We start from the raw sequence: 21,508 nt of genomic DNA, 5'->3' as shown, positions 1-21,508 counted from the left end.
TGAACCTTCTTCATGTTATATTACTAATTAATCTGTTGTGTTTGGCTAGGTTGAGGAAACTTGGTATACTCGGCTGTGCAGCACGCAGAAGATCTTGACTGTAAATGGACTGTTCCCAGGGCCAGCTTTGTATATGCACAAAGGAGATAGACTCAAAGTAAATGTTCGAAACCAAGGAAAGTATAATATCACCATTCACTGGTATGGCTTCTCCATTCACTTCATTCTCATTATTTTGCTTCATTCTTGGCTTCTTTTCTTAGACTTTCGAAGCTGGTAGAGGACTATCTAATAGGGTCTGCTTCACATGAGAAATGCAACGTTTGGCTTGGGAAGAGAAGAGCTAACGTTTCTCTGGTGTAAACATAACAAAAATAATAATCATTTTCAGTTGTTGAATGAAAAATGACAGGCATGGAGTGAAGCAACCAAGGAATCCATGGTCTGATGGGCCTGTGTACATAACACAGTGCCCTATCAAACCAGGGGCAAATTTCACTTATGAAATCATACTGTCCACAGAGGAAGGAACCTTCTGGTGGCATACCCATAGTGATTGGTCCCGTACCACTCTCCATGGTCCCATCATTATTCTCCCTAAAATAGGAACCACTTATCCATTCCCCAAGTCTCACGCAGAAGTTCCTATCGTTCTTGGTACGATCTTTCAGTCATGCTCAAAACCTTACCATGGCATTAGCATCTATGAGGTATAATATGGGCTTAATTATTTGGGTTTTAACCATATCCTAAGAGCAGTCTCCTTTGCACTTGCTCATGGGCTCAATAAATTAGAAGAAAATAAAGGTTTCAATTCATAACCTCCCGCAAAACTTAGCCCCATTGTCTAATAGTTTAAGCTTTTGAGTTAAAATTGACTTAATATAATAAGCTTTTAGGCCATTTGATGTCTGAATATTGTATCAAAGTTCATCACTTATTTATTTTTCATTTTATTGAGCTCACATACAAGTTCTTATTCTTTCTCTTACTCCTCCCTTATAAAATTCTAATCTATGCACATCACCTATAGCACATTGGAGTAATTGATCCTGGAATCGAGAGAAAGAGAACCCAATGCATTGGTCTATACTGTTGATATCAGAATGATCCATCCTGGACTTTACAAATAAATAAATTTAAGGACCAACAAATGGAACTGAAATTCAAAGAGTGGGTTTGCAGGACATGCACAAATAAATATGCGAACTATAAACATGCATGAATGAACTCTAGCAATTACATATAAAAAAATAATTGCAGAACTTAGCAAGAAATTCATCAGAAAATCCACGATGATGATCGAAGCAGATACCTCAGGGATATGGCCACTCTATCAAATTTTTACCAAGGACACAAGCGGAGGAGGGGAAGAATAAAAAGAGGAGAAAAAGACACAAAATGGTAGCACACGGATTTCATTTTAGTTAATATTTCAATAATGATTTTATTCTCCTAATTTAAGAAATAATATTTATTTTAAATAAATAAAAAATAAGTAAATATTAATAATATTTGATTTTCTTAATTTAAAAAATAATATTTATTTTTCTTAATCTTAAGATTTTTTTTTTTCTTTTCTTTCAATAATTCACAATTTATTCTTGTAAAATTTCTGAAAAGAAAAATAAAATTAATCGTTCTTGAAAGGTGGTCAAATGCCATAAATGGTTCTATTTACATAGAATCCGTTTGTTAATGTAGGGTTTTTTTTTCTTTTTTCAATCATCAAAAAAGAAAAAAGTACAAAAAGTAACGAAAAAAGGATCTCACTTTTTTTTTTTTTTTTTTGTCATGAAAATAGGTTAAAAAAGTTTTAAAATCATGATTCAATGTCTCATTCTAATTATCGGTGACAAGTTAAAATAGTTATGATGATGGATGAAATAATTGGGTCGACCACCAAGCAAGCAGTCCAGGTTGTTTCGATCCGACCCATTTTCCCACCAGATTGAGTTTCTCTTGGCATTGTATATCATGACTTACATTACTACTATTGAAACATAGAGAATAAAGTTCGTTTTCATCATTGAATTCCAAAAAAAAATTGTTGTAAGAATTATTCTCAAAAACTAATTTATGAGATTTGCTTTGTGAAATATTGATATATTTTAACTTTTTGTACGTATTTTTAATTTTATATTTGAAGTCAAGTGAATAAAAATATTGCCTTCATGTTTTGTTTTTAAAAACAAAAACAAAACCATCAACTCCTGCTTGTTATCAAAGCGGCATCTTGTTTTTCAAAACAATTATGATATTCCAAGTATATTTTCAAGCACTTTTAAAATAATAACTTTTACCCATTAATTTTATTTTCGATCATTCTTCTTATTTATATAATTGTTTTGAAGCTATTTTCCACAAAAATAAATAAATAAATAATGACTAAAAACAAAAACATATTCTTACAAAACACCTTTCCAAAAATTATCAAACATGTTTTCGAATCTGACAAGCAATTCTCTTTTAAGAATCAAAAACAGTTCCAAACAGGGTCATAATTGCCCTAAACATCCAACATTGCTTCCATTGAAGATCTGCAAAATTTATATATGCATCGAATGCATATCACACAAACACTTCGGACCAGTAGATATACCGATTGCAAGTAGCTTCAAATAGTGAGGTTTAATGTAAGAAACGTGAAACGTTTAGTGCTGAAACTAATCTTTGCTTCCCCACAAGAAGACTCCCTACCTTCGTCCAAAGTGAGGCCACAGAAATAAAGGAATTAAATGGAGAGCATAAAGATGGGGGTGTGTACAAAAGGTAAAGAAGTGCCACAGCTGCATTACCCTATGCCAAAAAACAGAGCACCACAACATCATCAAAGTTCAAACAAACTGCAGCAGATAATACACAACTTACCCCTCACCGTACACATTCATATGCACAGATGTAATGAATATAATGCAGAATAAACTTACAGGAAAAGAAAAAGGAAAGAACAGGGATTCCATGGAGTAGGAGGGGACTAATAAAGAAACAAAAATTTTATAATAAAAAATAGAGGTAGTAAGTAAATTTTTTTTTTCTTTTTTCTTTTTTTTTCTTCCTTTACTTGAGAGCTGCAACAACGTTGTCACCTTGGACCCGATAATTCAACCGCATGTAGATTGTCTGTTGAGTCCACAATCCAATCAGAGTTGGAGTGAGGAGCGAGTTCCACCTCCTGGCGGAGAACTTCCACTTTCTGCCACTCGTCCCACCTCTCTGCCAATCCATCACCTTCCAGCATTCTCACCACTTCTGACATCTTGGGCCGGTCCATTGGAGAGCCTTGCGTGCACAGCAGGGCAACCTGGATTAGCTGCTCTACTTCTGATTCTACATAATTGTTCTTAAGATCAGGATCAACCAGCATTTCTAACTTCTTCTCTTTCAGAAGTCCTTTTACCTGAGATATTGTGGCACAGCTATGTCAATTAACATGGTTTCAAATCATGTTTTTGTGCAAGACAGCAAATACAATATCAGAACAAATACTATATCACCAGAAATAATCTGTACTAGAAGCAAGAATCTTAAAAGATTCATGACTCCTTCTATCCCCTAGCAAACATAAAACATTCAGGAACTGGATATGCCCCCCTTCACTGCCCGTTGGTTGTCAAATGGAGTTGGTAGAGTTTTGAAACCTTTTTATCCAACTGCTTTTGCATTTTGGAGCAAATAAAAAGGTAATAATACTACAGGACAGTCTTTAACATGTCAACGGTTTTTCACAACACATATCAAGGCAAGCCACCAAATAAAGTTCAATACCTACAAGCTTAAGAAGCTTTAAGAAATTGAGAGACCTAAATAATTTGCACATGTGACCACTTCCAAGCTTATACTAAAGTTCCATTTGGTTGCTGTGAAATGGAAGAGGAGAGAGCAAATGAAAACTCTGCATATGTTTCCTGATGTTTAGATTTTCATAATATGGAACTCAAGCCTAAAAATCTAAATGGTACTACATTATAATATGGGTTGGCTTTTTTTTTTCTTTTCCATCCCCAGGTACCTAATAATGCATGCAAAACTAAGATAAAAAATTTAAATTCTTTTCCAATCTTCTTCACAGCAACCAAGCACAGTTGCATAATTTGTGTTATTCTGTTAAATGTCAAAAAATCAAGACAAGAAAACCCACAGTTATATTTTCCCTCTTGTTTCACTGGAAAGTATATGATTGTAAGTGGTAAAGTGCCTTGGATATTGAGGATCATGGCCTGTGAACAGAATTAAATCCTTCTAATCCAGATTATAAATAAATAAGAAAGATGACATTTGTCCTGTTAGCTTAAAAAATACTGGCAAAGGGCAGTAAGTGGTCTAATCAGTATAGGGTGGAAAAAGACAGTAATGCTTACCCAATCAAGCAACATGACATCATCATCATTGGCAAGCCGAGCAAGATCAAAAGCTCTCTGCCCAGTGATTAGCTCCAGAAGCATAATTCCATACCCGAAAACATCAGTTTTTTCTGAAGACTTTCCAGTAGAGAGGTACTCTGGAGCTATATGTCCTATTGTGCCACGGACAGCAGTGGTAACATGGGTATCCTTGTAATCCATAAGCTTAGCTAACCCAAAGTCTCCAACAACAGCCTCAAATTCCTCATCCAACAAAATATTTGCAGCTTTCACATCACGGTGAATAATCTTTGGGTCACAATGATCATGCAAATAAGAAAGCCCTCTTGCAGATCCCAACGCAATTCGCTTCCTTGTTGGCCAATCAAGTGGTGGTTCAGCTGCCGGGCGTTCTACAAGATGCATAAGAAAGATAACAAGTGAAAAAAATTGGAAGGTCTTCCCCTTTTGAAACTCAAAATAAGAAGCATTCATTCTTTTGCACTTTTTTTGGGGATGGTGGGATACACATTTAATTGTAAAAGGAAAGGAAGTGGGAAAGAAAATAGGCAAGGATTACATGTTGATAGACCAAGGGGAAAAATCCAATAAGCAAATTGAGAAACACGGCCCATGGATGAAAAATAAATAAAATGAGTAACTCATAGCAAGGATTGGACCTTGAATGTTAATACCAGGCAAGAAAATTCCACCAATGAAATTAAAAAGAAATTCCTTGTGAAAGCAATTGAGAAGAAGTCACTGGTACGTGTGGAATGTTGACAGGCATTACCTCTTAAACATGATGCAACGCTTCCATTAGCCATATACGGATAAACAAGCAGCCGTTCAGTAGGTGTCATGCAAAAACCACGAAGACGGAGGAGATTCCGATGCACAGCCATGCTTATCATCTCTACCTCTGTTTGAAACTGCAGCTCACCACCTGGTGTACGCTCTTCTTTCAATCTTTTCACAGCCACAAGAGAACCATCCGCTAAGCGTCCTTTGTACACCTTACCAAATCCACCTCTACCCAGAATGTTCTTGTTGCTAAAACTATCTGTTGCAACTTGTAATTCTCGCAGTGAAAACCTTTTAAGCTGCCCCAGATGAACCTCTGGGTCCTCTTCAGCTGCAAAGAGATGTAAACAAATGATGATCTATCCATACGCAAGGTTAATAATCTTTTTCAGTTGAACCACTAACCAGGTACATCAAAGAAATATTCTTGTGGTTTCCTTCGGCGCCACCATGCAAAACCAATTGCAGGAGCAGCAAATAGTAAAGCAGCACCAGCAGCCACACCTCCAGCAATTGCTCCTGTGGCACTGTTCCCTCCTGAAATGTTGAAAGAGAAATTAGAATAATCCTGCAAGGATGATAACTCTTCTAAAGAATGCTATCATAACTGTAAGAGAAACCAGTCTTTTTCTTCTTTTTTTTTTATAGGCAACAGGAAAGACTAAATATATATAAAGAAATGAGTACAGAGCCCGCACTAAAGGCACAGCAAAGTACACTCAAAGTATACAAATTGGGCAGAAGGACAGGCGAGATGAAGATAAAAGGAACGAAAAAACAAAACCCACTACAAAACAATGCCCCCTCTCCCCCACTCCTTAATCAGAACTAATCCAATCTACAAAGCTTATCAAGGACATGGGATTAACACCAACACAAAAGAAACCACTGTCATTAACCAAACAGATAGTATCTGCAGAAATGGACAGAATCTACCTCAAAGAATTATATTCAAGTATAAAAAGTAAATCTTTTTTTTTTTGTGGGTTTCTGATAGGTAAAGAAATATTTGATTAAAGGTACCTAACACCAGGGGATGCAACCCAAGTATGCAGGATGTGTACAAAGGTCCCCAAAAGCAAACAAGACCTTAACAAAAATAATAATAATAATAATAATAATAATTTTAATAAATAAATAAATCAGCAGAATAAAAAATGGTGTTACAATCAGGGACCACAGGACACCAAGAGTACAAAGAATTGACAAAGAAGTTTTTTGCACCAGCTTTGTGCTCTCCATTCCCCCAAAAAGTTTTCCATTACACTCCTTCCATAAAGACCACATCATGCATAAAGGACCAGATCACATAAAGCAATAATGGGTGATTCACCAATCACTATTGCATAAATCACTAATTATTAATTCTTAAATGTTAAAAATTTGGTGTATGAAGCTTCTTTCTCTTTTGTTTCATCACCCTCTCCATTGGGAAAACCTTTTTTCCCCCCCATTAAGCTACCAATTTGCCCTAAAAGTCGAAGCTTTAGGCTAAAACTCTGCTTTATGTGCAATTTCTTCTTTGCTTGCTCAATATATAAGACAGGGCAACAATGTAAGCAAAGTTGACTTCACTCTGAACCTAAAATCCCGTCTTAGTGTAGTCTCCTGTTGCTTGTACATGAGCTTAATATAAATAGGTGAAACAAACAATTGATAAGCTTAGAATTCATGGCCTTCCAAAAAACGAATATCTCATGTCATGTACCAATTTGCTCTAAAAGCTTAAACTGTTAAATAATTTCCCAACAATATATATCAAGCAAGACTTGGGCTAAATCCCTAAAATTACCTTTAATTAAAAATCACCCTTTCTTCCAATAGTGACACCGCCAAGAATTAAATCTTTTTCAACATGTTTCTGAAAAATCCTTTTTTCTTGTTGTTTGTTCTCATGCATGTTTTTTTTAACCATTTTGCAATTTTCCCCCCTTGAATTGCACTGACTCCCTCAATTAATTGAGTTGGATGGTGCAATTTTTTTCAAATTTGTGACTGAAGCATTATAAAACAATTGAAATAATAAAAAATAAAATAAAATAAATAAATAAGACATATGCCCATTAAAGATGAATGCAATCAACCCCTAGACACACTGGATCAAAGAGATGTGACCCCCAACAAGTCAGCTAATATAAGAAATTCAAAAGAAATTCTCTTCACCTATTTAAAATGGCAATAACAATAATAATTCTAAACTTATGAACTTCATTCATAGTAAACAAGGGGAAGAAATATTAGGAGGAATGGGACCAACCTGCAAGATGAAAACACACTGCACATAAAATACCACCAAGCATCACAAAGAACGCAAAAATTTCAAAAAAGCAGCAATAGGAAGATTACCTTGTGAAGAAATTGGTGGTGGTGGGACAAATGGGGGAGGAGGAGAAAATGGGGGAGATCCAGGGCATGGGTGCCCAGTAACCGGGCCACATAAATCCAGGTTATTAGCAAAACTGCAATATAGAATATAAGCTATTCAGCAAAACCCCTTGAAATCAGAATCAGTCTAAGGTGAAAGACGTTTAGAATTCAATTCATCAACAGGACACCTGATGGGGGTAAATAATGAAAAAGAGCCATTGTCTGGAACCACTCCTGAGAGGCGGTTGTTTGATAGATCCCTGAGTTCCATTATGCAACATGAGAACTTCACATTCTTTCATCAAAATTGAGACAGATAGAGATATCAACTTGTTACTCACAATACTTGCAGAGCTGTGATATTAGTCAATGACATAGGAATAGTACCCGTCAGGCTGTTGTTGTTAAGCCGGCTATTCTTGCACAAATACCAACAGAATACAATGTTAAGATCCAAAATATTCAATTACAATTTACACCAAACAAAAGAATAGAGTTAGGATACACTAAGCATAAACAATGCGCTACCTCTCTTGGTATATGGAACATAGATGCATGCCTTAGTGGAAGATATGCTCTGGTAAACAAAAAGGAAATTTGTTTGTTTTGGCTGACACGGCCTTATATGACATTTTTAGAATGTTGAACCCAAAGGCTACCTTTAGGACTGGTATCAGCCAAAGTTTTTCCATTTGAAGAAACTCAACCATCAGTCTACCAGCAATTCTTCCTAATGGATAATTAACTAGTTTTTGTTCAAATACATCAAAACCAATGAGAAAGTGATGCAATGTGTGTTTACAACTAGTTTTCAGACTTATATAACTGGGCTTTGGGACTATAAATGACAATAACACATGAAATAAGGGTCATTTCTTTTTTTTTCGATAGGAAAACTAAAAGCGACTGTATAAAAAGGAGGAGCTAATTGAGCATCCGAAGTATACAAGTATACACCGACTGCCAAAAGGCACAACCAAGAAAAAGGAAGGACTACAAAAAACACCACCTGCCCTCAACGAGTGTTGTTTACAATAAACTTCATTCCCACGCATTATGTGTGATCATAACATGTCATATTTCTTGTAAAATGAAACTGCAAAAAAATCTTAGAAATTTCATTGTTTGAGTGGGAATAACAGCATCACCCAAGGTGTCACTCGCAAGTCAAAACCCATCAACTGATAGAGAGCTACAGCAGTTCAAGCAAAAATTAACTCCAAAAGCACTTACTGCTCAAACAAATACTTCAGACACGACCCTACATGACATTGTGAATTTTTATTCAAAAGTACTTGACATAGGTTCAAAAATGAGGAAAATGTAGCATGGTGACCCTGGTGCACAAATTATCTGTCTCTTGATAGCACTAAATTTCTAACCTTCAGCCACAAACAGAAAGCAACACCTTTCTGATTGGATAAATTCAGATGACAAAGAAGCATTTGTGACCCATAAAATCACTAAGGTATTATAGATCCAACGAAAATAGAACAATGCAACCAAGGTAATAAGAGAGTACAGGGGAAATTATCTAAATAGGCACCCCCAATAAGGTACTAGCATAGCAGCACATAAAATTTAAAATTCCGAGGAGCCCCATCAGTATTAGACATGTCTCCCAATATGTTTAGGCACCTTTGATAGTTCTAACATCCAGCTAAAATGGGAAGTGAAAGCTGATATACAAACGTAAAGGAAGCATCTCAAACCTATACAGCCTGTTTATTAATGAAAATGAGAACTGGTTTAAAGCAGCCCCCTTCATATCTTACATTCCCAACCATATGATAAAGTGCGAACAACACCTCCCACAAGGAGTGGACTCATGCAAACAATTCTATCTCATAAACAATTTCTATGGGAAAATGTAAGCATCAGTAAGGTGAGATAAACATCAACAACACCTCCCACAAGGAGTGGATTTATGCAAACAATTCTATCTCATAAACAATTTCTATTGGAAAATGTAAACATCAGTAAGGTTAGATAAACATCAACAACACCTCCTATATGGAGTGGAGTCATGCAAACGATTCTATCTCATAAACAACTTCTATGGGAAAGTGCAACCACCGGTAAGGTGAGATAAACATTAACAAAACCTCTCACTTGATGGTTACTTACTAAGTCAAAGGAAGCCAAACCCAATAGGGGGTGTGAACATTCTTTCATTAGTTATCAAAATTCATGGCCAAACAATGCAGTATCTCTATTCTAAATTTTTTAATTTTATGTGGAGATGGAATGTTGAATTGGAAGAAATACAAGGTCCAACCATTGAGAGAAAAGTTTAATCTTAAGTCAATGAAGAACTCCACTCACAAGCAAGACATTCTTATGACAGATCAAGTACTTAATTTATAAATGCCACAGATTACATGAACAATGCATAATCAAATAATTTAGGTGGCCCAATCCTTTTGAGAAAGTAAAACATTGGAGATGTAACAAGAACAAACAGATATTAAACTACAAATGAAACCTATCAAAAAATAAATAAATAAACTACAAAATGAAAAAGAGAAGGATAAGTATACACACAGGAAGCGCAACTTTGATAGCTTGCCCAACGTCTCCGGGATGGGACCAGTAAAACTGTTCAAATAAAGATCCAAGCTCACCAAGCTAGTTAGATTCCCAAGGTCACTAGGAATCGGTCCACTTATGTTATTACTGTAGAGCTCCCTGTCATAGACAAGTTAATTTAATAATTTAAGCACAAAAGGATCCACAATGATAGTACATCTAAGAAAGCAATCACAAGATTAGAATCTGGCCAAATTCTTTGCAAACATATACACCATGCAAGGTATACACCGTCCTGTTTAAAGTTTAAATGGAAAGGAAGTCCCTCTGGCCTTTTCAAGCGCAACCACATCAACAAAAATCCATGCAACCCCAATATGCATCGGGAGATACAGATTGCATTACTGGGGAACAAATCACAAGAAACAAATCACCCTTCTCTCATCCCAATAATTAGATAAACAATAAGTTTGGTCTCATACCGTTATGGGAGGCACAGGCCCAATTAGCGGCAAGCAAATCACCTTTTTTGTGATCACAATAATTAAATATATAAATTGATGGAGGGAGGACTTAAACCCAAGACCTTTGGCAAGCCAAAGCTCAAACACCATGTTGAGTCACCAATTTTCCTAAAATCTTAAGCTATTAGGATTTTGCCCATAATGTGTATCATGCTTTAACAGTTCTAAGGTTCCAAAATATCTTACCACAAAAATGAGTTCAAAGATCATAGCCATTGCACCCTTATGAGGTAGGCTGAACATGTGGTATCTGCTAAACAGGTCAACTTTTGGTAATCCACATTCATCAGATGAAAAATAAGTTGAACCAAGGTAGGCCCCTTACTATCTCTACCAAGTTCCTTTTTGATCTTCTTAGTTTTCAAATATTTTTAATATTATTTTGAACATCCTAAATCAATTTCTAATCTCCATGGCTTGGTGGTTGGACTTAGTCTGGCTGCCCAGTAAATGAGAAGAATAAATTGGCAGTACCGGAGCTGCTTGCTCCTTCTAACTTGCTTGAATTTGTGCCATTCTTTTCATCAGATAGTACTCAAGCCGTTGCCAGATTTTCTCCCATTTAAACACACAAACATTTTCATTAGGTGAGTTATGAGCCCATATCCTTTTTTGTAATGAATTCAAGTCATAAACCAGCCTTGTTTGAAAATGAGGCATCTTAGTGCCTGATCACTGGGAAATACTTTGAAACCTTAAGAACCAACCGAATTAACAATAATTAAAAAAAAAACCAAATATGAAAATTTTGATTAAAAATGCCAAAGAAATGCACCTGAATTAACCTAGAAGCAAAACAGGAAAATGAGAAGACAAATTAAGGAAAACAAGAAAATAAAGCTAAAAATTAGCAAGATAATATCTATCAGCATTCCCCTAGCTCTTAACTCCCTCAAAAATTATGTTAGTATGCTGCTCCTATTTTCCTCCCATAAAATGCCTTGATGTTATCAGTGGATGTCCGATGCAACCAAGTAAATACATGAAAAACTAGCACCAGGGAGAAACAATTTTTTTCCCCTTTTTTGATAGGTAAAGAAAATTATAACTGAAGTGCTAACTATTAACAAAAGTAGCACTGGGACAGGCAATTTAGAATTTAATGATTTGGAAGTTCACTTTTTCTGTTTGATCAGAATAAATAACATGAGAGTAAGTCAAAACTTTGAGAAAACAAACTTGGAATTCAGAATTAGCAAGATCACATCTTGAGGCATCTTAAAGTCAAAATTGATTAATATCAGATACTTTATCATGACCCTTTTTTTGGTATTTTTGCTCTTCAATTGGAAGCGCAGAGACACCTATCTTGTACCCTACAACTCAATGAAATGTCACTTATCCACATTCTATCATTTGAGGATAGCATTTTTTAAGAAAACAATCAAACTTCAAAAGTTTTATCCACTCATGAAATTGCTTGTATTTCACTTAGTAGTCTTGATCCCAATTCGTTGATGTCAACTGAATGAAACATTTCTTCACCATTCAACTCTATGAAGGACCATACACTCTATCATTATGTTTTCAAATGATAAGTTAAAGTTATTAACCTTTCTATAGAATAAGCACAATAATACAGCTCATACCTATGATATAAACATCCGTAGAAAATGCGAGTTAAGAAGAAAAATGGGAGAATAAAAGGAAAAAGGAAAAAGAAAATGTATACAACCACTATGTTCCACATTGAAATGATTAGGGTTTTCCACACAAGTCAAACAGGATTTAAAAAGTTACCAATGCACAACTGTTCCAAAGCACAGAAGGGAATTTGTGCATGTAATGAAGCTAGAAGTTGATCTATATGCTAACTTCAACCGTAATCATATCCTCCCTCAATTTTCCTTTAAAAAATTATTACTATTGTATGAGGTTCCATGATTTCTATGTTGCCACATCTAACTCTGATGCAAGGAATCATCTTTACATGCAGGCATTTTCTATTTCACTTAGGTGTGCTATGAAAAAAGGAAATAGATTCAAAGATTCACAATTTTTATCTTAGAAACTAAAACAACAATTTTTTCCAATATACTCCCCATTGACTCACACTTGAAGATCCCTACACAGGATAAATGTTAAAATCAACACACTCCTTTTATACATAAACGAACATAAAAACTAAATGAGCACACAACCAAGAATTAGTCGAAGAATTGGTAACATTTTATAGACAGGAAACAACAAAGCCCTGGGAAGTAGGAAATGCTAAAAGTATCCAATCAAAAGAAAATTCTGGGTTTCATTGCAAAATTCTGTTAAGACCAGCAAAAGAAAAAAATCCAATCAAATTTTATAGCACAGAAGCATAACTTACAAGTACTGCAAATTCTTAAGGAGGCCAAGCTGTGGTACCAGTTGACCCGACAAAGCCGCATTTCCAAGATCACTGTGAAAATATATGAAAAGCAACATCATACAGGGTGTTTCATGGATCAAGCAATTCACAAGTTACACTGAGCCAGTAAATGGAAGACGTATGAAGGGAAAGCTGCTTACACTCTTATAACACTATTATCACTATTGCAGGTAACATGAAACCATGTGCAGGGGTTGACAAGGGTCGGATCCCAACTCTGTAGGACATTGTTTGGGTCCTCCAAGTTGGTCCTCAGTGTATGCAAAGCATCACCTGTTTAAATATGCAACAAGAACAATCAGTCACTACCCAAAAATTTCAATAAATATACAATTATATAGAAGATTCGACCGCATCAGAACTGAGATTTGAACCATTTCCAAACGCCAGATACAGCAGTAAATCCACTAACATATGAAGATGATATTCAGGTACACATATCATAACGCAGAGTTGCCATTTAGGTACATTTGACTAGCATTTTGGAAGTACTTTTTTTTTCTGGGTGGCATTTAGAAAGTACTTTCTTACTGTTCCCTAGCCAAAATTAAAGCAATAAAAGTACTTCTAAGGGCTAAAGTACATCCAGAATACTATGGAATCCAACTCTAAAACCCCTGATTCAAACCCTAAGCTCAACATTTCCCATACGCTGCACACCAAATTCAAATTCACTAACCTCATCAAAGAGAGAAAAAAAAGAAAAAAAAATGAATAATTACACTAACTGGAAGACACCCATTTGAGAAAAAAAAACATACTGAAAAAAGAAAGATCACGAAGCCAAAAAGAGGAAAAGAAGCGAACCTTCCATGTTAGCAGAGATGAAAGAGAATGGATGAAGCAAGCAGAGCAGAAGCAGAGTGAACACCACGACCACCTCCCCCTCCATCACCACTACCCAGGCCACCCCTCTCGAGCTAACTCATCAACAACCCCAGATCCATACAAACATCCCCCAAATTCCAAAAACCCTAGCTCAGAAATCGAAACGACGGCGTCTCATCAGAGGGGAAAAGGGGAGAGAAAAGAGTGAGAACAGTAAAGTGGAAAATTGTTGAGATTGTGTATTTTTATTTAATTTTTCCGTCTTCTAATTTTTTTGGGGATCGTGTGATTGAAAGAGGAAAGAGTAAAGAGAGTGAAAAGAGAGTAAAGGGTTTTAGTATTAAAGAAAAGAGAAAAGAGAAAAGAGGAATGGGTGAATGAAATTATTAGAGTGAGTATAATGAGTTTTAGGGGGGTGTGGAGTTGGGGGCGTGCAGAGATTGCTGCAGGCTGCCCGCAGGGAGGTGCCCGCTGCCCCAACACAGTCAAAACTCCTTCCCGCTATATCATGGAAAGTGACGTGACCCTGTTTGCTCCCCTGGGCCCCATCTCCCCCCCCACTTTGGATCCCCTAACCCTTCCATCTACTTCTTTCGTCCCTTCTCATCCTCTATCATCCAAAAAAATAATTATAATTGCTTCTTCTTTTCTTTTCTTTTTTCATACTTCTTATTGTAATTTGTTTTGCATTTGTGGATAAAATAAAATTAAAAATAAAAATATATAAATTTTTTCCCTCCCACAATCATTGTTTTTCACTTAAAAACATAAAAAAATCATTATTTGTTTCTTAATTTATTTCCAAAATATTTTTTTAAAAGGATGTCAACTATCAAATAATTTCCACCTATATGATATGTGGATACGAGGAGGTTATTAAAAATCAGAATAGAAAGTGTTATTAAATATTTGACTATTACATTACTTTGAAAACAAATTTAATTACTAATAGTATAGCTGGTAGTATAATTTAAAAATAGTTTCTATTTTAAAAATATAAAAAATAAAAAATTCATAAAACTGTTTCACCATCATTTTTTTGTTATCAATTTTTAAAAACAAAGTAAAATAAAGAACTATTTTACGAAACAAGTAAAACAAAAACTTGTTTTTCCATTATTTTCATTGGTTTTCAAAACAAAAAAAAAAAAAAAAAGCCCTCTATAAAAAGCAAATAAATTAAATACAATATTAATTTTCTTTTTTCTCTGCAATCCAATACCCATATAAAAAAAAACCTTCAAATATGATAAAAAAAAATTAATGAAATAAATTCAAAATCAAATTATAATTTATATATAAAATTTATCAATCATTAAAAATAATTTAAAATTTAAAAATTGATCTAATTAGTACTAGAAAGTCATGGAACTCAAAAACATTAAAAAGTCATACACTAAAATTTATTTTGAATGTCTTAATTAGTTTCTTCTTTACATATAATTATATTTTTGTAAAAAAAATTTACTAAGCAAATAAATTTCAAATCAAGTAAGACTTAATATTTTATATTCATTAATGAGTCTAATAATTTTTAAAAATAACTTGAATATGAAATAGTGCTCCAATTAATATCATAAGTTTAAAGATAAAAATTGGTTTAGAATAATTCTATTGTTTCTCTTATACTTAGAATCATTTTTTTAATCTTTTTTATTAGACAAATAAACTCAAAATTAAATAAAACTTAATGTGTTTGATTCATTAATAAGTTTAGTAATTTATAAAAATAATTTGATACTTAAATAGTGATATCATTAATATCATAAATTTAAAGATAAAACTTAATTTAGAACGAGATTATCATTTCTCTTATACATAGAATCATATATTTTTATTTTTTAATTAGATAAACAAACTTGAAATTAAACAAAACTTAATGTGTTAAATTCATGAATAAGTCTAATAATTTTTAAAAATAATTTGAAACTCAAATAATTAACCTATTAATATTATAAATTTATGGATAAAAATTGGTTTATAATAACTCTATTTTTTTCCACATAATTATATTTTTATAAATTTTCACATTAGATAAATAAATTTTAAATCAATTGACACTTTATATTGAATTTATTAATGAGTTTAAAATTTTTAAAAATAAATTGGAACAAAAAAAAAAATAGATCTAATCATTATAAAAAATAATATACGAAAATGGATATATTATGAGTTGTGACTTAATCGTTCCTCTTATATACACAACTTTATTTTTAAAATTTTCTCACTTGGTAAATAGATTTTAAATTAAGTGAAACACAATCAATAATTCAATTTTTCTAACCAAGTTGCTTGCTTAAGGTGGTTCGTCTGACCAAGAAAGAAAGTCCAAAAGGAATGGGAGATTTTGCCAATAGATCTAATTTTGCCAGATGCTATCCAAAATAGGACATTGGATGTTGAAGCTTTCTAATATAATAAAAATGTCGAATAGAAGACCGTGGATGTAATGATAAGAGAAAAGATCACATAGCATGCAATTGAAAGAAGGGCTTAAGACAAGATTGTGCTAAATCAACTATCGAATAGAACCTTCATTCGACTAACTGATTGGTAAGAGAACTTCAAGATTTGAATAATTTATTTTTCTTGTCCATAAATAAGAGTTAATTAACCTAGTGAATCCTAGAAGGATTCTCTTGAGTCATTGTATATGAATAAAGAAATAAGTTGTTTAAATAGTACGAAAAACCCCGACCTAGATAAGTTTGGCATAGCTCATACATTAAGCAAGTTTTAGGAAGATTGCCATGTGCTCATAGATCGTCATCACTCGGTGATGGATCTCCAACCTTTTATCAGAAAGGCTTTGGGCGCTACTATCTTTTTTTTATGTTACCCATGTTAACAGTGGTGCTTCTTCTGACTCAACCTCAACCAATACTGAACAACCAATGTCGTCTTGTCTACAATTGCCTTGAAATATAGATACTTGAGGGATCACTAATGCGAACCTTGATAAGTATCACCCAATCAAGAGGTTCACTGGTCATTTTATGCTAATAGTTTTTCTAGGGACTCTTTGCTTCTGGTTTAATCGAGTGAGTGACCCCTTGAGTTTAAGGGTTGCGAACGGATAGAAGGAAGCTTCTAGAGTTAAATTTTAGTTGTGGCCGAACGGTAATTAGATGCCCTACTCTTACCTTCATCTCTACTGCCTCTGCTTCAGCTTACTTTATAACCTATGCAATCATAGATCAATCATTGACTGTCGAACTAAAATGGATAGCTATTGGGAGAATTGCGATTGATGAATCACGATCAACCATTGATTCCCTTGAATCTTTTAATTTTTAAGAATAATTTAAAATTTAAAAAATCAATCAAATTAATTGCATATTAAATCAAAGCATTATAGAATATTGTGTTTGTAATTGAATATTAAATGCTTATATGTAATGAAAAATTTAACCCAGTTAAACTTTATTCATTTTTCATCTTAAGTAAAATATTATTAACAATTATTATTTTTAAATTATTATTATTATTCATTTTTAACAAAAAAAAAGAAAGAAATTAATTATGCTTTTACCGAGATGTTAATATCCATATTTTTTTTAACATATACTAAAATAATATTTTTTATAGGAAAATAAAACTATTTATTTGTAATTGCAAAACTAATTTTATTTTTAATAAGACTTAAATTAAATTTAATTAATGTTATATAAATTAAATTCACAATGTTTTTACAAAATCAATATAGAAAAATTATTTTGAAAACAACTTATTGAAACAAGCTTTTTGTTTTTCATTTTTAGAAGCTTATCAAATGCCCTTATTTTTATAAAACTCTAAAAATATAGATTTTGTTCTTTCATGTACTCCTATATGATGTACTTTTTAATGTCAAACATGTCCCTTTGCCACCTAAGCTTCTACCTAACCCTCCCACATGTGAAAAAAAAAAAAAATACAAAGGGAACTCCAACTTTTCCCAAGTAACATGCCCATCTTACACTAAAACCTAAAATAATAAAAAAGAAAATTTTCCATTTACTCTTTCTTTCTCAAAACTTAAGATCCATGAAACCCTACCCTCTCCAAACTCTCCAAAAATTTAAAATCCTCTCGACCCTTAACATCAAACAATGAACTTAAGTAAAATCTTGTAAGATTCAAATCTCATTATATTATTCAATTAATGCCTTTGTTTCTTCGACTTCATTTTGTTTTACTCTTTTATTTATTAATTTATTTTTTCTTATTTAGCTTGGGTTATTTATTTTAGGTTTGATTTTTCATCGATTGTAAACGGGACAATACGAGTTATTATTATTTCAAATAAGTGGTTTTTGTTTGTTGATATTCTAACCTTTTGTGTCCATTCATGCTAGGCTTTGTTTTTTTTATTATCATCAATAGATTATATCTATTAGTTTTTCATGTAACTAATTTTTATTTATATATATAATTTATATTAGCAGAGACATTTGTCTTGTGGGTTTAAACCTCCTTTTTCTCTTATATCTTTGGTTGCTGAAAAAAAGTAGGATTTTTTTTTTTTTCAACTTTGTTATATGGTATGGGTTAAGACTTGACGATTTTTCAAATGAGCATAAAATAGAGTCATTTCTCTTATTTTAATTGAGCTTTTTTAAAAAAAAAAATTATGAAACTCTTTACCATTAAATCATAAGATTCAATTTTTTTTTCTGTGATTTTTTTTCAACCATCAAATAGATAATTGTTTTCTCTCTCAATTGTAAATTCAATTTTTTTTTTTTTTTACTTTAACGGTGCAATGTGATGATAGAATATTCGATATATTTTTTCTAAACTGAACCAATTAAGCTAAATAAATATTAATCTTTGGCTAAACTATGAATATACAATATTATTTATAGGTTTCTGCTTATATAGTTTATTTTTTTATGAATGTTCCTTTCTATCGGCATTGAAATACTACTCTATCAAGTATGCTAAGCATGCTCCAAGAGGTTTCCTAATTCCTTTTTTCTTCGTTTGTTTATTTATTGGGAAATTAAGAGTGTATTTAGTAGTAATTTTCTAATATTTATAATATTTAAATTTTTTATTTTTTAAATATTAAATATATTAGAAACATTTTTTAGAATCACGGTCAAACACACTTTAAATGTGTATTTGAAAGTAATTTTATAAAGCGTTTATAACATTTTTAATACTTGAATAATAAAAAAATTTCAATATTAGAAATATTAAAAACACTTCCTAGAATTAATATCAAACGAGGTCTAAGAGTACATTTAATAGTGGTTTTGAGAAACATTTTTAGATTTTTTAACACTTGAAAATTTTTATTTTTCAAATATTAGAAATAATAGAAACATTTTTCAAAATCACTGTAAAACAAACTTGAAGTGAATTTGACACCCCACCTCTACTCAACTTCCTCTTACTTAAAGCTTCCATCATAGGGAGCTATTAAAGTAGTATATTAACAAATCAAATTGAGCTAAGCATTTTTACGGAAAGTTAAGGGATATAATTGCATCATGCAAAAATGTTAGAGGAATTTTTTAGGTTTTTCTAGAATTTAAGGATTATTCAAATTATCTATGCTGATTGCTGAAGTGCAAGGGTGTCTCAAGTAATTAAAACCCTTGTCTTGATACTTTTGACGTGTTTGTGACCAAGCGTCATGATAGGTTTTCCCAACAGTATCAAAATTACAAGCTCCCCATGTGACAGATTACAATTAAAATAAAGTATAAAAAGTCTCAACCTGTCAATATATCTTTGAAGCCGTTTTCATTCTGTATTTCAAAATCACAATCAACTTCTACATTCTTTTGTACACAATTCCAATAACCAAACAAAAGCTTCTTGCTCAATATAACTGTTTCAAATTTGCCACAAACACATTCAACGCCATAGTTTGGAAAGGTACACCAAGGCTCAAGATACAACCACTCCCTAACTTAGACACTTTGCTTGCTAAGACACACATGCTATTGAAGGGGTGGTCTTGTTTACTTTACTTTTCCTTTTAGATGCTTTTACTTTTAAAATTTCTAATTTTATATTAAAATTTATATAATTTCAATGTAGAATTAAAAATGATTTCTGAAATTTTATTAGGTTAAACATGAAGAATTTTGTATAAAAGATGTTTTGTATGACATTGGGACCCTAAATTTTATTAAGTTAAACATAAAGATTTTTGTATATAAAAGATGTTTTGTATGACATAGAGACCCATCTATTATTTGTTTTGTTATTTTACTCTTACTTAATAACAATGTTTGTTTTTGAAAAATTAAAATTGGTCATTGTGAAGGACATGTTGTTTATGATATTCAATTGATGCTTTTTAATTTTATTGCATTGTTTTTTGTGGTATTAACTCAAAGATCATAAAATTAAAATTATCATTTACATTGGTTATTTTTTTAACATATTATAATAATTTTATCAATAACATTTGTCACCAGATATTGAACATGCAAACATACTATGTTGTGTTTGTTATGAGCAAACATGAAGTTTATAATTCTTGACTTGAATATTAAAAAAGAAAAAAAAATGTTATTTTCTATAAAGGGAGTATATACAAATCATATAATTTTAGAGAGCAAGTTGTCCAAGCATAGGTAATATATATATATATATATATATATATATATGAACCAAGATAGATGAGCTAGGATTGATGAATTTTCTATGTCTAATAGACTAAAGTCTTAACGTGAAGTTACACATGACCGTTTTCTACAAGTCATATGTTTCTTTAATCAGTTTCGTTATTGGGTTCCTTATAGCATGTGTTTTGATGATTATAATATAAAAAATTAACATAGGTTGTCTACATGTGCTTTGAATATGAATGTATACTAATTAATGAGATATTGATACTATTAGTAAGTGGTATATTATAATTATTGTAAAGACTATTACCAAAAGTTGGCTAGTTAACAAGGATAATTGAATGATTGATGATATATATATATATATGGAGGCCATGTAATTTATATGAGTTATTTTCTTCTTTTTTTGTTACATGTGTATTATCAATTTGTCTTTTAGACACTATATGTTTGGAGTGACATGTTTTAGATAGGTATTAATTATAAAATATTGTTTAAAATTCATGAAAATATTCGAAAAAACTCTAAAAATTATAAAATAAATAAAAATACACATTTTATAATTATTTTATAAATGTAATTGATAGATGTATGAGTCTTAATATCTAATTTATTATTTATCTTATCAAATTAATTTTAATTTATAAAATATTAGAACTTTATTATTAACATTTTAGTTTTTTAAAAAAAAATAAATTTATATTTTTAATATTTTAAAATAAAAACATTCAAAAAGGATAAATATAAAAAATTGAAAGTGAAGTGATGGTAAATTTTTAGAATAGGATTAATGAGATAAATGATGATATATTTAATGTTAAAAATATAATTTATTTAATTCAAATGCATTTAATAGTGTGAAATAAATGATGATACATATATGATTTTTTAATATTTACATTTTTTATATTTAATTATCATATAAATAATATAAAAAAAGACTTATTAAAAAAAATTATAATATTGATTTTTATATTTTTATTAATCAATTAAATATAATTTAAAATAAAATAATTAGAATTATGTTTTTTTTTTAATGATGAACATTAACAAATTTAAATTGAACATGTATTATCAAAGAGCATCTTAGTCCAATGGTAGCTAGGAATTGAACCTAAGGCACACCCGAGGACGTAGGAAATATCGGGAAATTTTATGAAAAATCAGTAAAAATACCGATAA

General features: G+C 31.9%; 1 protein-coding gene across 1 annotated transcript; it reads right to left on the bottom strand.

Moving 5' to 3' along the window:
* Positions 1-2,762: 2,762 nt before the first annotated feature.
* On the bottom strand, positions 2,763-14,111 carry LOC117909928 (somatic embryogenesis receptor kinase 1). Its single transcript, XM_034823977.1, has 11 exons — positions 13,737-14,111; positions 13,070-13,202; positions 12,888-12,959; positions 10,059-10,202; positions 7,856-7,927; positions 7,703-7,774; positions 7,494-7,606; positions 5,553-5,684; positions 5,137-5,478; positions 4,362-4,756; positions 2,763-3,400 (listed from the first exon to the last, which is right to left on the bottom strand). The coding sequence occupies exons 1-11, from the start codon at positions 13,819-13,821 to the stop codon at positions 3,086-3,088; spliced, it is 1,875 nt and encodes a 624-aa protein (XP_034679868.1). The 5' UTR covers positions 13,822-14,111; the 3' UTR covers positions 2,763-3,085.
* Between the last annotated feature and the right edge of the window lie 7,397 nt (positions 14,112-21,508).

This window comes from Vitis riparia, unplaced genomic scaffold (genome assembly GCF_004353265.1).
Source record: "Vitis riparia cultivar Riparia Gloire de Montpellier isolate 1030 unplaced genomic scaffold, EGFV_Vit.rip_1.0 scaffold470_pilon_pilon, whole genome shotgun sequence".
In the NCBI taxonomy this organism is placed as follows: Eukaryota; Viridiplantae; Streptophyta; class Magnoliopsida; order Vitales; family Vitaceae; genus Vitis; species Vitis riparia.
This window is presented reverse-complemented; position numbering and strand designations above follow the sequence as displayed.